General features: G+C 36.1%; 1 protein-coding gene across 1 annotated transcript in view; it reads right to left on the reverse strand.

The window, feature by feature from the left end:
• LOC106139274 (uncharacterized) overlaps positions 1-16,140 on the reverse strand; it is a 38,324-nt gene extending 22,184 nt beyond the window's left edge. The window contains exons 1-2 of the mRNA XM_013340684.2: positions 16,040-16,140; positions 5,321-5,630 (exon numbers count right to left, since the gene is read on the reverse strand). Of these exons, the coding sequence (XP_013196138.2) occupies positions 5,321-5,580 (260 nt within the window). The 5' untranslated portion in view covers positions 5,581-5,630; positions 16,040-16,140. The remainder of the gene's footprint in view (positions 1-5,320; positions 5,631-16,039) is intronic.
• Between the last annotated feature and the right edge of the window lie 4,360 nt (positions 16,141-20,500).

Below are 20,500 nucleotides of genomic sequence, written 5' to 3' on the forward strand. Positions count from 1 at the left end.
GACATTCCTTATTCAATACTGGTCATTCAGTTTCTACCTTGCGTAATCACTTTATAAAACCAGATTCACTTTCAATTTCCTAAAGTCGTCACTGTCAAAGCTGCCGTTTTTATTGATTGCATCGAGTACACGAATCGATTGATATATGTATCGATAATCGCGTGAGTGAAATCGCTAACGACATTTGGCGTAAGAATAATCGAATGCAAACGCCAACAAATATGATAAGAAGTATAAATCAAAATGGTTTTTGAAATGTTTGGGTTGCGCTTTCATATTTTTGTCTGGATACATAAGTTACACGTGTAACGTTCAATTAGTTAGTCAGTTTGGTTGCCTGAGTGATAATTCTATAATATACTAGCTGTGCCCGCGATTTCGTCCATGTGGAATAGTTATTTTGGGCATCATTGAAGCTCTCAAGGATGAATAATTTTTCCCGATTTTTTTCACATTCTCCATTATTTTGTCCCTCCTTATAGTTTCAGCGTGATGTTATATAGCCTAAAGCCTTCCTCGATAAATGGTCTGTTCAACACAAAAAGAATTATTCAATTCGAACCAGTATTTCCTGAGATAAGCGCGTTCAAACAAAACAACAAACAAACAAACTCTTCAGCTTTATAATATTAGTATAGATATTACGACTTAGTATACGGTGATTTAATCCCAAAACAAATACCTAATACAATTTCGGTAAGGAAGATGCGCAAAAACACCAAACATAACAATTACATAACGTACATAACACCATTTTTGTGCACCTAAGTAAAACCGGTTGCTCTCACCGATTCGAAGTACCTACAAAAAATGTAAAAGCTCTCGTCGAAAGCTATCAAAGCTGATCTTTGACTCGCGTGCGCAGTGTATGACTATTATACAACTTTTTATAAAACCATCGGAACTTAGAGTAGATTTACGACAGAGGTAAATACAGATTGCCCATTAAACAAGTCGTCTGTCTGCGTGACAATAACTCGCTTCAGATACATACATACATATAGTCACATCTATATCCCTTGTGGGGTAGACAGAGTCAAAAGTCTTCAAAAGACTGATAGGCCACGTTGAGTTGTTTGGCTTTATGAAATATATGTATATATGTGCGTATGTATGTCAAAAAAGCTTGGCCTCTGCCTGTATCTACTCTGTGCTACAAATTACATCAGTATGTTCTAATGGCACATAATGAGTGGAGCCAGATGGACTGACATGATGGTATCAAACTCATCACTCCATTAATGTGCATGGTTTCAAGATTTCCTGGAGAATTCTAGAATCACTTTGGAAATTATAGTATGTATCTGCAATAACTTAAGAACAATATAAAGTAAAAAAAGATCGCGGCAAGTGAAAAGATGTAGTCTCTGCCTACCCCTCCGGGAAAAAGGGGTGGTTTTATGTATGTATATAAAAACTATAAATTTGGATGACTGGAAGAAATCCCGATTGGGCTAAGTCTGCCTTTATACATATTCTTCTAAATCCAATGACTGTTTTGAAATTGGTTATATTTATTTGTATGTGCAATAAAGAGTTTACAAACAAACTAACTATAAATCAATGACCTCACACTGAAAAAGACTTGCAAAAAATGCGTACATCACACTTCTTTCGTAAAGGGTAATAGAAAGACTACTTGCACGTTTCAAATTGCCATAATCCGTACTCTTTTGCTTGCAAATTAATAAATATTATAAAAATGTCTGGACTATTTCGGAATTGATAGGATTTTGTGGCATGTCACTCTGTTTGAGCAAGATCTAACTAATATAAAAGCATATGTTTTAAAAATTAACTTTAGTGATAAACATATAAGACGCAAGGCAATTTTAATTATATTCCTTCTTCTATCATGTTTAAATCCTTGTGACTATGATGCCAAGCACTTTACCACTGCACCATAGAGGCCTACAATATGTATTCTGTTTATATTTACATACATACACGCCTATGTCCCTTGAGGGGTAGACAGAGCCAACAGTCTTGTCGAATAGAACAATATCTTTTCCACAGATGTCGTAAAATACTAAGGGAAAGGCTTGTAAACTTAGGATTCCTCTTGCGGGCGATGGACTAGCAACCTAACCTATTTGAATTTCAATTCCATCATTAAACCATACAACTGAACGTGTTTATATTTTTAAGACACAAATCAAATTTACTTTATAACAGTCGTTAAGGAACTTGCTAGCACTAAACATAAAATTATGAAGGAGAACATTTATACCGTAAAACGGAAAGCTACAAAAACTCAAAACGGCTTGTATGAAACAGAAATAAGAGTCATAGGTAAACGTGTAAACTTTAAACTACAACTATAACATAAAAACGCGACCTCAAAGATACCAGTTCTCTGCTATAAATCTCGCGAGAAAGCGTCCGACCGGTCCAGACACTTTCGTTACTTCCCGAAAACACGTCTTTAAGAATTTGGACCCGACACAGAGGGCATATTTCGACGGCTTTTTTGTTTCGTGAAATTTCGTTGCAATTTCATTTTCGCAAGTCAGGTTTTCGACTTGTTAAACCTTTTTTGGTCTATATAGTCCATCTGGCTGTGTGGTCGCTCATTATTCTTTATATCCTGTAGTGAGTTCATTAAATAAAAGTTTAAATTGAATCTATCTACTAATTGAATCTCGTTTTATATTTTAAATCTTGCCAGGACAAAAAGATGTCTGCAGATTTTTATTTTATGGCACACGTTAATCACCAAAATGCGCGTAATTATGTTAAGAATAATTTTAATTTCAATTTATTTATTGCGTATCATTTTGTACATTTCAGTTCAAACTACTTCAATTGCCATTGGCTTTAAATAAGGGATATGCTTATAAACTTTGGATTTCTCAATTCTCAATTCTATCATGAAGCCATACAGCCGATCGTAGCCTTTCAATCTTTCTGAGACTCTGTCTACCCCGCAAGCGATATAGAGGTTTAACATTTAGTGGTATTTGTAAAAATAGCAAACAAGGCACATACTTATAGAGCAAGGATAATTATAATGTTAATGCCCGCTTCTTCTAATCCTACGTTGTGGTAGTAGATGTTATTACAAATTGTGTTGACGTCATTTAGTGATACCTATCTATCCTATTTTGAAAATAAATATATTTCTAATGCGCTTCCTTTATACAACAATCTTCTTTATGTAGAACAGCAGGAATTTCTTCTACAAACTGCTTGTAACAAGAAAAAAACTTCGAAACCAGAGTGTAGGCGTCACAATTACCATCCAAGTTATGAGAGCATGTACAAGGGTAATCATGCGTTAGCTTCAGAATAATGTGTTGGAACCACACACGTCTGAGATTATAACTAAATTGTACACCTCTTTTATTACAGATGATTTTTTATATCGTTGCGTTTGGTGTTGCGTATCGGGCACAATTTCCCTGCTTATTATATGTAGTTACGTTATGAATTACTGCGTTGAGAACTAAGTTATTTAAGTCTTCTTCAGCAACCCGTCACTAGATAGTTTAGAACAAGTCGCGACACGCTGTCTGTACATGCTTAAATTTTTTAAAAGAGTAATGAGTGTGGAGGAAGCTGGAGAGGTCTATAAGGATCGCAGCAAGTGGAAATTCATAGTCTCTGCCTACCCCAATGGAAAAAAGGCGTGATGGTATGCTCTAACAGCACCTGGTTCTTGACTCCCTTCAATACTATAAATCAGGTAATTGAACAAAACAAACTAATCTCTCTCTTATGATATTTTTCCTCACCTTAAAGCTTTGATTATTTAAACTTAGGGAATTTAAATCTACATTTAAGGGTCAATGCAACTGTCTTATATGAATTCTTAATGCATGATAATTTTACTTACGGATAACACTTTAAGTTTAACAATCATATAACACACTTATCTAGGTGAAATTATGATTTCAAGGCTAATATTATTTGTGCAAAATACATAATGCAGCACCCTACTTTCTTGATAATGGACAAGTCAAAGATCATGTTTAACATTCAGGTTAATATTATGCATAGTCTCCGCATCAGCGACGAAGATATTTGCAAATTCGAAAGTGAATTCGACCTAATCGAATTGATAAGTTACTACAGCTTCTGTATTTATAATATGTTGAGAAATATTTATGCACTAATTCTTAATTGCTGCAACATTCATATAAATAAAATAATTATCCTGTGGTTCGGATTCTACCGAAAATAAGATATACTTCATTAAATTTAATATATTCTATGTTACTCCTCATATATAACTGTACGTTTAATTCGACGGAATAAAATATTGTGTCAATAGTATGAAAAATTTAATTGGTGCAGCGAAAACTTCTCTCAGTTCTTCATTCTCACCTTTATTATTTTTAATATTTTAAGACAGCATCTCTTTTATTTATCATAATCTATATCTAACACTTCTAATTAAATGTAGAATTATTGACGTTATAAGTTCATAGTTCTCGCCTAGTTTCCTCGTTTTCGTTGTTTTTGCTTTCATATTTATATGTATTTACAAAGAATTTCACACTCGACCTTCCTTTGTGAATATAAGTGAATTATAATAATAGCGGCCAAGCGTGTTTCCTCAAAAATACCCGTGTGTTTAATGTTAGAGGTACGTCATGGATGTTTATTACAGATATGCTTCGCTGGTTACGCTCTTTGGGCAATAAAAGAACATTTTTTATTCATGACTTAATAAGACCAAAAATACCTAAGCAAAAACTAGTCAATAGTTTTAGTATGCATGAACATGGGGTTTGCATGTTTCTTTACCAGTTGTCCAAATTGTTTACGATTGTGGTCAGTTGAATAGATAAGTTATCATTCATTCATTATCACAATCAATGTGTAAAGAGTGCCAGTCTAGAGTGGGAAATTTGAAAAATAATTAACGCAGGGACCAAAATACTTCCCTGTGGAGGCCCTTCCGCATAAACATGCTTAATAGTCTAGAGTATACTCTGGACATGACATACATTCAACATTTGATTTTATTATTGGATTTTTATCTTATTATACATATAGCGAAGATGCGACGTTTTGGGCTTCACCACCACAAACTGAAAACCTTTCTGAAGATTAGGCGCAATGCCACAAGAATAGCTGTCTGTGCAATGTTGAGTAGGAAGTTAGACCAATCCGTAGTTATTGCGTAATTTTGCATTTACGGTCTTGATTTAACTTACTAACTAATCTAGGTAATTTCACATGACATATATATATACAGTGACTCTATCGTCTGATTACCCAACGGCTTATCATCTTGCTTTGCAAATATTGCTCCAGATCTATCTTGTGGCGTATCAAACATTGCTTCAGAAGCATGCTGAGTTTCATCACTCACCTGTTCAAGAGCGTCTCAATGAGATGCGCTGAATGCGGGAGCGCCTCCACCATCAAATCTATCGGCAGCTCCGAAGCCACGCTCTGCAGCACCCCCGGCCCGAGCCTCGCCAGCACTGCAGCGGCTTCTCTGAACTGTCTCCCTTCAGCCAATAGCAGGACGCGACGTAATGCAAGACGAGGAGAAGTGTACGTGTTCTTCTCCCTCTCTCGCTCGCGTCTGATTCGCTCGCGGCTTTCGTTCATGGTTGTGAGCTGCATGAGCGCTAGCCCATCGTTTTTGGAAGACCAAGTGGTTATTTGAGGTTTATCTGGAAAGAGAAATAAGACTTACATGCATTGATTGCTCCATATCCTTTCAGTATCAGGAAATTACAGTTCCGAGGTATATGAAAAAGACACCGGTATGATAAAGGGACACGTAAGCCATGGTTGGCACTGATCAAAAAAGATTTCGATCCCACCTCACCGATACAAGTTTTCTACAACTTAAATTACATCATTAGTGACATATATAGAAAGATATTTAGGGAAAAAAGTAATAATTCAGTCAAATTATAAAGCTTTTATACGAGACAGACATACTGGAATCTTACTTGGTAGAAAACGCGACCTAATAAGCAAAAAATATTTAGACATTTGGAAAATATTAAAAGATTTCATAATAATAACTCAATCCCTAAATGAAGAGTGATTAGTCCTTTCATCAAAGCTTTTTACGTCACTGCCGCCGAATATACTTATAGAACAGTTTTTAAGGTAATCTGTCATTCAAGTTTTCCTAGTACTGTAACCAATCTCTCACAAAGATCACTGCTGTTGTAACTTCATGGCTTCACCTAATTATTATCTACCTGTATAATTTCTATATGAGAGAATAAATAAAAATATTATTATTACATAACAGTACCTACTAAACTACTCTAATTTAAAGCCTAACCGCTGTAGAACAATAATACCTCCAAAAAACAGCAAACTCTGTCCACCACTCCAGCCGAAAAACCACAGTTATTCACATAAAAACTGTGTTTCCGTCAGTATTGACTCAGACGGTGATCTACCATCGTTAATGGCGACGACAGGTGGTGGAGATGGTCGGTTACCACCTAAGTTATGAACTGAAGCGTTAGCCGCTAAAATTACCGTTTTTTTTTTTGATTATTTGAAAAACTTGCTTGTAAAATTTACATACATATGGTCACGTCTATATCCCGCGGGGTAGATAGAGCCAACAGTCTTGATGGAGTGAATGGCCACGTTCAGCTATTTGGCTTAATGATAGAATTGAGATTCAAATAGTGACAGGTAGCTAGGCCATCGTCGAAAAAAGAATCCCAAGTATGTAAGCCTAACCCTTAGTCGCCTTTTACAACATCCATGGGAAAGAGATGGAGTGGTCCTATTCTTTTTTGTATTGGTGCCGGGAAACACATGGCACGTATATAATTTCAGTGGGACTTTTAAAAAAAATTTACTTAGTGTTAGTTAGTTTTTCAGACTTCAATTATTGTTAAAACAAGATTTATCTTATTTTATCATAAAGAATTATTCGTGCATAATTTTGAATCAAATCTCGTTCATCGCTTATCACTTAGGCCAATTTATAAACAACGTAACTGTACCCTCTATTACGATTTAGCAAATTCCTATAGTGTTTTGGACTTGCGCCGAGATTACAACCGTTAAGTACCATTGTTCGATTCCGGCGGTACTCTCCGCTGATTGATGTACTTATCAACTTTAATTACTTTAAAGAATATTCCATCGTTATTTGGTAGATACAGTTTATTATCATTATTGGTTCAGTTTATAACGAAACCCTTTGTCGCATTACATTATTTATGTGACAGTATACTCCTCGTTAAAATTGTAAAATCCCATAAATTTTACTTCCATGGGTATTCCAAAAAATCCTGACTAAGTGCAAACACATGTTAAACTTCAAACTTCGAATTTGACAGTTATATTAGTAAAACTAGTATGTCCTTTTCATTTATATACTTCTTATTTTTGTTTGTAACGATGTAACTCACAAAATGACATTTGGCACAGATAGAAAAATAGAATAGGAGCACTCCATCTCTCTCCCATGGATGTCGTAAACGGCGACTAAGGGGTAGGCTTATAAACTAGGAATTCTTCTTTTAGGCGATGGGCTAGCAACTTGTCAGTATTTGAATCTCAATTCTATCTTAAAGCCAAATAGCTGAACGTGACCTATCAGTCTTTTCAAGACTGTTCGCCCTGTCTACCCCGCAAGGGATATAGACGTGATTAAATGTATGTATGTATGCAAAAAGAACCTTTAGCAATTAAATTGACTAATTTTGTTCTACAAAATTTCACTATTATGAAGTCGACAACAAAAATGAAATAATTGTTTTAATTTTTTTAGATCATGTGACTACCACGAGAATACATAGTGGTCTTATTTTTTTTATTTTAATTGTCATTACAATTGTCTTTAAAATCACAGAAGCAAACATAACAATGCTTATCTAGTTTGTTCCCGTTAGTCTCCCATGAAACATAGCGGGTCATTTGTCAGTCAGTGAGTTGCCATTTCAGAAACAGGTGTAAGATATTTAGATGATATAGTGATATGTGCACATGTCATAACCTACTTTTTTGTATTTTTTTTTGTGTTCTTAATAAAATATTTCGCGCTAGTCCTGTTTTTAACTTTGTCATTAAGTTTACATTACAAACGATATGTTATTTTGGTGAAAGGTCAGGTCAACAGTAATTTAGAAAGTGGACGAAGTAAAATTAATAAAGGTATAAGGCTCGTTATGAATGTGGATGAAGCGAAAGTAGTATGCAGGTATCTGGCAAGTGAAAATGTGTAGTCTCTGCCTACCCCTCCGGGAAAGAAGCGTGATAAATGTATGTATGAGTTAGTCTCGTTCTACTCCTCAGTGAAAGAAAGTAAATATAATTCAAAACAATTACAATTAAATATTCATTCATTATTCATGAAATCTTTTCAAGGATAATCTGAGATCCGCAAAATATTCTTGAAAATCGAGCGATGCAATTTTGTATGGAATTTAGGAATAGTTTGAAGTTATTGTAAGACTTTGGTCTCTCGCATCGCCGCCTAAGCTATTTTGTCCCGTTCTCATAAGATTTACCAAAAAAAAAAGTAACCCATGTCCTTTTCCAAGGTCTTAACCTAAGTAAGGATTCATTATAAACAGTACAGAACTTTAAGCGTGCAGAGGTAACAAATAAACTCACTTTCACATTTTAAAGGTGCAATCTTAAATAAAAGAAAATAAAAATTGTAAAGCACACATTGTGCACCAGCCTTTAGACAGTAGCAATGAGATGGCTGTACGACAGATGAGCTTGCATTTTTCTCAAGATGTGTGTATGTTTGGTGCAACGGAACGAATTAACAGTACACACTAACTGTTCCATCTAGTTGTTCTGTCATTAATTCGAGTATTATAGAAACTGGAACTTTAACTGTGACCAATGTTTGCTTTAGTCAACTGTTAGTAATGTCATGTTTTACGACTATGCAGAGCAGACGGCTGGAAAAACGGTTAACTTTACATACATAAATAAAATCACGCCTATATCTGCGGGGGTTGACAGAGCCAACAGTTTTGAAAAAACGGAAAATCTAATAATATATGGGATTCTTATTTGAGGCTTAGACTTCTTTACGACGAAAATGATTACTTTATATGTAATTGCCCTAACAATGTAGAGAAAGCCGGGGAACTAAGTTAGTTAAAACATGTAGTATTTTAATCCCAGTCTTTTAACCTCAGGTTGCTATTTAGCCCATCTCTTACTAATTAAAAAAATCTCAAGTTTAAAAGCCTATCCTTATTTGTCTTTTACAACTGACATCCATGGGAAATAGATGGAGTGTACCTATTATTTTTTCTATTGGTGCCGGGATCCACACGGCACTATTCTATGTTTGTTATAAGTTTCGTCAAAATGTGTCTAATTCTTTTTTTTAGTTGTTTCCCCTTACAAATGAAATATTTTACAAACATAAAAATACTAATCTTTTCTCATTTGAATTACGGATATATGCTCACAAAACGGAACAAAATAATTCGAACCTGCCCACACTCGAGTAATATACTTTAAAAACTTTACTATCTACAAAAAGGTTAACCAATGTAACTACTTGCACTTAATTAGGCCGTTAGAGGTAACAATCGCAAACCGTTGCAAATCGACTTTTAATAAAGCATTCTCATACAGATTGTGATATATCTGTGAGAAATCTGCGTGTTGGTCTGTTTGTTTGAATGGAAAGGCGTTGTCGTTGCGCTTTCGATCAATTTAGTTATGTTGCGAATAGATTTACGAGTAGTAGGGGAACCTAAGAGGGGATTTCGGGATTTACGTTAAACCGTGGAAGATTAATAAACCACCCACCTGTCACTATTTGAATCTCAATTCTACCATTAAGAAAAGGAGAAAAGAGAAAATAAGAAAAGGAGCACTCCATCTCTCTCCCATGGATGTCGTAAAAGGCGACTAAGGGGTAGGCTTATAAACTTGGGATTCTTCTTTAAGGCGATGGGCTAGCAACCTGTCACTATTTGAATCTCAATTCTATCTTAAAGCCAAACAGCTGAATGTGGCCTATCAGTCTTTTCAAGACTGTTGGCTCTGTCTACCGCGCATGGGATAACGTGACGGGATAACGTGACGTGACATAAGTATATGTATGTAAGTATGTTAAGAATAGACCATCAGGAGTTACATAGGTGTTGGATTTCCCACGGGAATGGGAAAAACGGGAATAAGAAACAGTATGATCTCTAAGTACATTAGATAGCTACAAGTCAGGTTTCAAACTCAGCTGCAACAAATCTAGACATTCAAGTTGAGCTAGTGTTTTCTATGCGCTTTCGAGTTACATTTCCATCAGACCAAGTTCTGAACAACATTTTAGTGCCATAGTGATCAATTCAGCTCAACATGACGCCAGTTTCTAGTCTATATGGACGATGTTATAATTAAATATATACGGGATAAATTACACGGATTGAGTTAGCCACGAAGTAAGATCGAGACTTGTGTTAATTTGAAAATACCTTTATGCTTTCGTAGGTGGTATTAACAGTTAGTACTAAATAAAATCTAGATAGTTAACGTAATATTAGACGTTCGTTTGCAATAACCCATCCTTTGAAAGTATAAATTAAATCTGGTTATCGGCAAATAGACGAGCTTGTCTCGCTGGCACACTTCAAGCTGACGATTCATATTTTCTTAACTTTCTACGGCCAGGGGTGACCGCGCCGCGCCCTGTTGACCACAAGTCCACAACCTAACCTATAACTATTTATAAATACTACATACATATAATCACGTCTATATCCCTTGCGGGGTAGACAAAGCCAACAGTCTCGAAAAGACTGATAGGCCACGTTCAGCTGATCGGCTTAATGATAGAATTGAGATTGAAATAGTGACAGGTTGCTAGCACATCGCCTAAAAGAATCCCAAGTTTATAAACCTATCCCTGAGTCGCCTATAACGACATCATTGGGCGACTACGAGACGGAGTAGTCCTATTCTTTTAATATGTTGTTGCCGGGAACCACACGACACAAAACAAAACGATAAATATGTTTATAGGTTTTCATGGTAACCGATTCGGACGACCATTCGACAATAGCAAGACGTATCGCTCGTATGACTGAAATGCTGGTAGACCCATGGGTTCCTTTGAAAAGCTGGAATGCAATTCTTCTAAGTCGAACACTCTTGTCAGAGTGGTCGTGGTTGCGCAGACGAGGTACATGAAGAGGTATTCGGTGAGTCTTATTCCTTCTCGAGGATTGTTCTCTCAGTGCCGTGTGGTTCCCATCTCTTTCCCACGTATGTCGTTAAAGGCGACCAAGGGATAGGCTTATAAACTTGGGATTCCTCTTTTAGGCGATGGGCTAGAAACCTGTCACTATTTGAATCTCAATTCTATCTTAAAGCCAAATAGCTGAACTTGGCCTATCAGTCTTTACAAGACTGTTGGCTCTGTCTACCCCGCAAGGGATATAGACGTGATAATATGTATGTATGTATGTATGTAAGTCTAGTTCATATCACGAACTGCCACGGATGGAGGTCTCTCGTGCTGACAAATGCGGAATAGCCGATACAATCAAAGGTATGATGATTACTATGTAAGTAATTGCCCGAACAATGCGGAGAAAGACGCGGAACTAAGTTAGCTAAATAACGATACCAGATGACAGTGGGAGAACAAGATGATAGCGATTTATCGCGTCGCGTTTTTACAATTCCGTTGCTATTTATACATACATATAATCACGCCTTTAAAGTTTGTTTGTCAGTTTGTAATATATTTATTGTACAACATTAATTTATAGAAAACTTAATTAAAATGAGCTCAAATTAAAACTAAAGCTAAAACAACTTATAAAAAAGAAAGAAAAACAGATGATTACAAACTAAAATTGAATTTACAAATTGTGCAGATCCTGCATAGCATCAACATGCGGGAGTGTGCCCAGAAGGCTGGCAGCATTGCCGATTTGAATGGCAATGCCGATTCTCTGAACCAGATAAATATATTTTTATATTTTTATTGTACATACGAAATAACACAAACATACAGTTAATTTGTAAGACAAATTACACAAACGCGGACTTAACTGAACTTTAACTGTGACAAATGTTTACTTTAGTCAACTGTTAGTAATGTCATGTTTTACGACTATGCAGAGCTTTTCATCAAGCAGATGGCTGGGAAAACGGTTAACTTTACATACATACATATAATCACGCCTATATCCCATGCGGGGTAGACAGAGCCAACAGTTTTGAAAAAACGGAAAATCTAATAATATACATGGGATTCTTATTTGAGGCTTAGACTTCTTTACGGTGAAAATGATTATTTTATATGTAATTGCCTTAACAATGTGGAGAAAGACGCGGAACTAAGTTAGTTAAAAGATGTAGTATTTTAATCCCAGTATTTTAACCTCAGGTTGCTATTTAGCCCATCTCTTACTAATTAAAAAATCTCAAGTTTAAAAGCCTATCCTTATTCGCCTTTTACAACTGACATCCATGGGAAAGAGATGGAGTGTACCTATTCTTTTTTCTATTGGTGCCGGGATCCACACGGCACTTTTCTATGTTTGTTATAAGTTTCGTCAAAATGTCAATTTTTTTTTTTTATTCCTTACAAATGAAATATTTTACAAACATAAATATACTAATCTTTTCTCATTTGAATTACGGATATATACTCTCAAAACGGAACAAAAGGATTCGAACCTGCCCACACTCGAGTAATATACTTTAAAAACTTTACCATCTACAAAAAGGTTAACGAATGTAAGTACTTGCACTTAATTAGGCCGTTAGAAGTAACAATCGCAAACCGTTGCAAATCGACTTTTAATAAAGCATTCTCATACAGATTGTGATATATCTGTGAGAAATCTGCGTGTTGGTCTGTTTGTTTGAATGGAAAGGCGTTGTCGTTGCGCTTTCGATCAATTTAGTTATGTTGCGAATAGATTTACGAGTAGTAGGGGAACCTAAGAGGGGATTTCGGAATTTACGTTAAACCGTGGAAGATTAATAAACCACCCACCTGTCACTATTTGAATCTCAATTCTACCATTAAAAAAGGAAAAAAGAGAAAATAAGAAAAGGAGCACTCCATCTCTCTCCCATGGATGTCGTAAAAGGCGACTATGGGGTAGGCTTATAAACTTGGGATTCTTCTTTTAGGCGATGGGCTAGCAACCTGTCACTATTTGAATCTCAATTCTATCTTAAAGCCAAACAGCTGAACGTGGCCTATCAGTCTTTTCAAGACTGTTGGCTCTGTCTACCGCGCATGGGATAACGTGACGGGATAACGTGACGTGACATAAGTATATGTATGTAAGTATGTAAAGAATAGACCATCAGGAGTTACATAGGCGTTTTTTCTGGAGTTTCTCACGGGAATGGGAAAAACGGGAATTATAAACAGTATGATCTCTAAGTACATTAGATAGCTACAAGTCAAGTTTCAAACTCAGCTGCAACAAATCTAGACATTCAAGTTGAGCTAGTGTTTTCTATGCGCTTTCGAGTTACATTTCCATCAGACCAAGTTCTGAACAACATTTTAGTGTCATCGTGATCAATTCTGCTCAACATGATGCCTGTTTCTAGTCTATATGGACGATGTTATAATTAAATATATACGAACAGATTACACGGATTGAGTTAGCCACGAAGTAAGATCGAGACTTGTGTTAATTGTATGTTCATTGTAAATTGTGTGTAGCAAATCAAATAAATGAATTATCTATCTATCTAATTTGAAAATACCTTTATGCTTTCGTAGGTGGTATTAACAGTTAGTACTAAATAAAATCTAGATAGTTAACGTAATATTAGACGTTCGTTTGCAATAACCCATCCTTTGAAAGTATAAATTAAATCTGGTTATCGGCAAATAGACGAGCTTGTCTCGCTGGCACACTTCAAGCTGACGATTCATATTTTCTTAACTTTCTACGGCCAGGGGTGACCGCGCCGCGCCGTGTTGACCACAAGTCCACAACCTAACCTATAACTATTTATAAATACTACATACATATAATCACGTCTTTATCCCTTGCGGGGTAGACAGAGCCATCAGTCTTTTCGAGACTGTTGGCTCTCAAGAAGTTCTCATTTCAATTTGAAATGCAATTAATTCAAGATAAAAGTCGAGTTCATATCGCGAACTGCCACGGATGGAGGTCTCTCGTGCTGGCAAATGCGGAATAGCCGATACAATCAAAGGTATGATGATTACTATGTAAGTAATTGCCCGAACAATGCGAAGAAAGACGCGGAACTAAGTTAGCTAAATAACGATACCAATGACAGTGGGAGAACAAGATGATAGCGATTTATCGCGTCGCGTTTTTACAATTCTGTTGCTATTTATACATACATATATAATCACGCCTTTATAGTTTGTTTGTTAGTTTGTAATATATTTATTGTACAACATTTATTTATAGAAAACTTAATTAAAATGAACTCAAATTAAAACTAAAATTTAATTTACAAATTGTACAGTCCCTGCATAGCATCAACATGCGAGAGTGTGCCCAGAAGGCTGGCAGCATTGCCAATTTGAATAGAAATGCCGATTCTCTGAACCAGATAATTATATTTTTATTGTACCTACATACGAAATAACACAAACATAGGTACACTTAATTTGTAAGACAAATTATACAAACGCGGACTTATCCCATTAAGGGATCTCTCCCAGTCAACAATTGAATAATTAAGAGGAGATTAACTTGAACAGGACAGAAGTACGTACAAATGTCGTTAAAAGGCGAGTAAGGGAAAGGCTTACACACTTGGGAATCTTTTTTAAGGCACCAACCTGTCACTATTTGAATCTCAATATTTATCATTAAGCCAAATACCTGAACGTGGCCATTCAGTGTTTTCAAGACTGTTGGCTCCGTCTACCCCGCAAGGGATACAGACGTGACCATATGTATGTATGTATGAAAGTACAGAGCTAACAGTCTCGAAAAGACTGAGAGGCCACTTTCAGCTGGATTACTTGGATAATGGCAGAATTGAGATTCAGGTAACCACAGGCTGCTAGCCCATCGCCTAAAATAAGAATCCCAAGTTTATAAGATGCCGTATGATACCAGCCACATTAGATTAGACTCTGAACTGAGAAGTATTAGAAAGAAAATAACTTTTGTACAATTGAATAAAACATAAACAAAAACATAACTGTCCTTCTGCAGGCGGGCTAAAAGAATAAATACTTTATAGATGTACGACCAATTCAGATAGACATGAGACGCAATCGCCTAAAAACCTTATGCAAATTAATAGCAGTGAAAGTTAATTAGAATCGTAAAAGAGATTTTGATATATTGTTATTGGTTAAGCTGTGTGGTTTCCGACATTTTAGGACCACTCCATGAGAAAGATTGCCATGAATATTGTGAAAGGCGACTAAGGGATAATCTTATAAGCTTGCGATTCCTCTTGTCGGCGATGGGCTGGCAATCTGTCACTATTTAAATCTCAATTCCATCTTAACGCCGTGAAGCTGGGCGTGGCTTTTAGTCTTTTCTGAGACTGATGGCTCTGTCTACCCCGCAAGGAGTATAGACGTGATTGTAGTATATTTGTAAATTGACATCCAGTGAAAATGCTGCAGCGTAGTTTGTTCCGCTGCTTCTTCTACACATGCGCTTTGGAAGCGGTAGTATATATAATAAGACTAAAGTTATGTATCCAATTTTCAAATCTATTATTCTATTATTTTGGGTTTTACATGAAATGATACATAACGGGGTAGACGGAGCCAACAGCCTTGAAAAGACTAATGGGCTACGTTAAGGTGTTTGGCTTAATGATAGAATTGAGATTCAAATACTGACAGGTTGCTCTTGCCCATCGCCTAAAAGATGAATCCCAACTTTATAAGCTTCCCTTAGTCGCCATTTACGACAACCATCGGAACGAGATGGAGTGGTCCTATTTTTTTTTATTGGCACAGCATTTACAAATATATATCTCTTAAATCTAAATCTTGGACGAATGCACATTGTCTACAAAAACTTCGTCAACTCCCTGAAACAACACCATATCTTAACTAAAACATATAACTTAGGTACATTTTACATACAATGTCTTTTTACATACATGGTACAAAAACAAAAAAATAACTTACCAGAATAACACAAAAAAAATCCAAACAAACTTGTTATCACAACACAACACAATGTCTGACCGCGACACGACACGATTACGACACGGTAACGACACGAGATGCGTACGCGTGCGGCGCGGGCGCAGATTTCACGAGTAATGCCGTGGGCAGAGATGGGATGGGAGTCGGTGTGAAAGCTGGACCGCGGTACGCGAGAGGGCACCAGTTACTTGAGAATCGATTTAAATATTATTTACCGTTTCTATCCCCATTCTTATACGGAAGTTAGAACGAATAGGTATCAGAGATGTGGCACTCGCTCTGTTTAAAGACTATCTGAGTAACAGACAGCAAACGGTTAAAATTGAAAACTGTGTGAGTGAGGTAGAAAATGTTACATATGGTGTTCCTCAAGGGAGTGTACTGGGTCCCACCCTGTTTCTTTTGTATATAAATGATCTCTGTGAAATGAATATTCCAAATGCGAAAATCTTTTCATATGCGGACGATACTGCCATTGTCTTCAGTGGCACTACATGGGATAGTACACGTACACACATTGAGACAGGGCTAGCCCAGGTAGCACGCTGGCTCAAAAGTAATTTGCTCACTCTTAACACTGCAAAAACTAATTACATCTGTTTTGGTATTGACTCACGAAATCAACCTAATCAAGGTTACCGTATAAAAATCCATTCTTGTAACCAAAATACTGATCTTCCTGACTGCTGCTGTCCTATCATCGACAGAGTAGATAAGGTTAAGTACTTGGGTGTACTGGTTGATCAAAGATTATCATGGTACCCGCATGTAGATCACGTAATAAATAGAGTGAGAAAGTTGTCCTGGATATTTAAATCATTACGTTATCTGGTACCCAGAGGTTTAGACGTACAGTGCTCATCCAAAAACCTTCTGAACAATATTTATATATCACTTGTGCAGTGCATTCTTATTTATTGTATTTCAGTTTGGGGAAATGCTGCAAAGACTCATTTTATAGGATTAGAAAGAGCACAGAGATTCCTGATCAAAATTATGTATTTTAAGAAAAAGCGATATTCAACTGAACTCTTATACAATGAGTGTAATCTGCTTACGGTTAGACAGTTGTATATTTTGCATTGTGTACTGTATAAGCATAAAACTACAGAATATGATCCTAAAGTTGAAACAAGAAGAAGGAGATACATAGTAGCTAAAATACCACAAACTAGAACATATTTTGCACGAAGACAATTCTATGTAATATCAGCCCAATTATATAACAAAATTAACAGAGTAAATAATATATATAGAAAATTGTATAAGGAATGTAAGTTTGTGATTACTGGATGGCTTAAAACGAAAAGTTATGAACAGACTGAGGCTTTACTATAGTATAAGGATAAATGTATATTAACATAAATATAAAATATAGTTTACCTTAGTATACGAATCTAACACTTTTTCAAATGCACATTATATATTTATTTAATTACCTTACTCGTACTTTACAAGGTTAATTTGCTTTTATGAAAGAGCGGAGTCTCCTGGCACAGGCTTGCACGCTTAAAAGGAGACTCCAATCATATTTCTTGTGTCATGTGCTTTAAGAAATAAACGATTTTGTATTTGTATTTGTATGTCTATGCGAAGGAAATATATAGTCTGTGCCCGTGGCAGCTGTTTCTCTTCCCATGCAGTAAGAGAAAGGCTAGGAAACTTTGGATTAATCTTTTACAACCTTTTAAGCAACCTGACACTTTATCAATTCTCAAATCCAACACTATACACAATACTGCCAACAGCAGCAGCCTAGACTGCTGGCTCTGTCAACCCCATAAAGGATAATGAAGACATCAAGAGAGAAGTGATTTTCTGTACATAGTAATAAAAGGATTTTATTTAATAAGCAAAAGTAAATATTTCAGGATTATCTGTGTTTGTAGTGTAGATAACACTACAAACACAGATAATCCTGAAATTTATCAAAAAAGTTCAAAGAACGGATTTTGTATCTTGTTTCAATTTATGTTACGCAAAACGCAGTTTACTATTTATGTCTTTACACTTAAATAAAAGAACTTTTCGGGTAAATAAAACATTGTTCACAGTTAATTTAAAAGAATTTAATAAATCCGCTGTCTTATTCTCGCATGAGTCCATCCAAACAGGTGTGCTGGCTATCTGCGCGTGATTTACCGCAGGTTGCACTCGCCGGCCGTGTCAAACAAAAGCTGACCCGAGAGCAAGGCATACGGCCCACTTGGCTGTGGTACATACTAAAGTCTCGTCTCTATCCCTTGCGGGGTAGACAGAGCCAACAGTCTGATAAGACTGAAAAGCCACGTTCAGCTGTAGGCCACAATGATGGAATTGAGACTCATATAGTGGCCGGTTGCTAGCCCATAGTTTATAAGCCCAAGTCTATGAGCAATACCTTAGTCTCCTTTTACGACATCCATTGGAATATTGAGAGGTCCTATTCTTATTTACAGCTCTGTATATACTTCAGGGGCGAAGCCACTAGTTCAAAACACGACTGCCAAACTTCACTGAAATCGGTCAGTAATTATTGAGTTTACTCGTTATAAATACATTTTTTTTTCATTATGTTATAGTATAAATTGATATCATATATACCATCAGTAAGTAAGTATACATTACACTGAGTACATGCAATTAACATGTAATTAAAGTTAATTACACATTACATTACCTAACTTACGCGCCGAGGTCACGATCAACCCGTCCCGATGTGCGCAAACCTTTATTTCATTGATGTTGTTTCATTATTTTTATTTAGGTAGGTACATCCTGTTTATTTTTGTTGAAATTGTTTTGAACTAAATCCTGCCAAGTTACGCGTATCACAAATTAATAAAATTTTATTGATTTTTTTTCGTTCCCAGTGTTTCTCGACTCTAGACTAGGACCGATAAGACTTTCCATGGATGAAAAAGGCGACTTAAGAAAATGCTAATCTTTTTCCATCAAACTTTAGTATTTTTTTTGTTTCCGTAAGAAAATTTTTATGAAGTAGAAAGACAAAACAAGCGTTTATTATAAAGCTGAAGAAGGGGACTCAATGGTAATAAAGAAACCAAACGTGTTACTCAAAAATATATCACAGATTCAAGGCATAAATATCAAACTTTCCGCTCCAGTGGGCTGCATCCTGTGAGTCAACATTAAAATTATTCAAAAGGCATGAGTAATCTCGTTTCCCGCTTTTCAACAATAAGATAATGCATCACCATTCAACGTAGCAATGCAACCAGCCTCCTGGGCACGCTGCCGCGGGCAAACGACGTACAGGGACCACACAATATATAAATTTAATAAGTACAAGCCTTTTCCCTTTTTCTTTATTAAGGTTGGCTGGAAGAGATCCCACTTAGGGATAACCCCGCCTTTTGTAGTGTACTGTTTTATATTTGTTATGTATTCCTTTAGTGAACAATAATTTACTTACTTGGTATGTTTGTATGCTTTTCTTATATGCAAATGCTATAATAATTAAACGTTTTATTAATGGCAATATTTTATATTAAACGCAGTTTTTGTAAATTAGCTTTATCTTATCCTACAATTTTTTTGTTGATACTAATTACGGTTCTACAATAAAATTAATTTATTTTTTTTTGAAAAAGTTCTCAGTATGTGAGTCTTCCGTTATTCATTTGAGCTAGAAATTATATTATTCATTCGTCGAGACAAAGTATTGTAACATTTCACTACACGGCTGCAGAAAGCGATTCACTTTCGCTGTAACTCATGTAGTTATTGCACCTTGCACCGTATATTCATCACCATACACTTTGCATTTATATTGTCATGAAAATATTCATTCATGAGGGAAAACTGTCGTAACAATGTAAGAGATGTCTATTGCCCGTGAGTCCGTCTGTTTGTATAATATATTTAGAGAGAAATCTGATTAATGAGTTAATAACTCTACAATACTTAAGACTGTGAGAAATGTGCCGTGTGGTTCCCGTCATCAATACAAAAAAGAATAGGACCACTCCATCTCTTTCCAATGGATGTTGCAAAAGGCGAGTAAGGGATAGGCTTACAAACTTGGGATTCTTTTTTTAGGCGATGAGCTAGCAACCTGTCACTATTTGAATCTTAATTCTATCATTAAGCCAAATAGCTGAACGTGGCCATTCAGTCTTTTCAAGACTGTTGGCTCTGTCTACCCCGCAAGGGATGTAGACGTGCCATATGTATGTAGGTATGTATGTATACTTAACAGCTTCCATGCTAATCTGGTAGCGAAAAAAAAACATTGTATATCCCAGGTGCATCACGTTCACCTGTATGGCTTCATGATAGAATTGTGATTCAAATAGAGACAGGTTTTCTAGCTCATCGCCTACAAGAAGAATACCAAGTCGCCTATTACGACACATACATACATACATATAATCACGTCTATATCCCTTGCGGGGTAGACAGAGCTAACAGTCTTGTAAAGACTGATAGGCCACGTTC

This window comes from Amyelois transitella, chromosome 23 (assembly GCF_032362555.1).
Source record: "Amyelois transitella isolate CPQ chromosome 23, ilAmyTran1.1, whole genome shotgun sequence".
Classification (NCBI taxonomy): Eukaryota; Metazoa; Arthropoda; class Insecta; order Lepidoptera; family Pyralidae; genus Amyelois; species Amyelois transitella.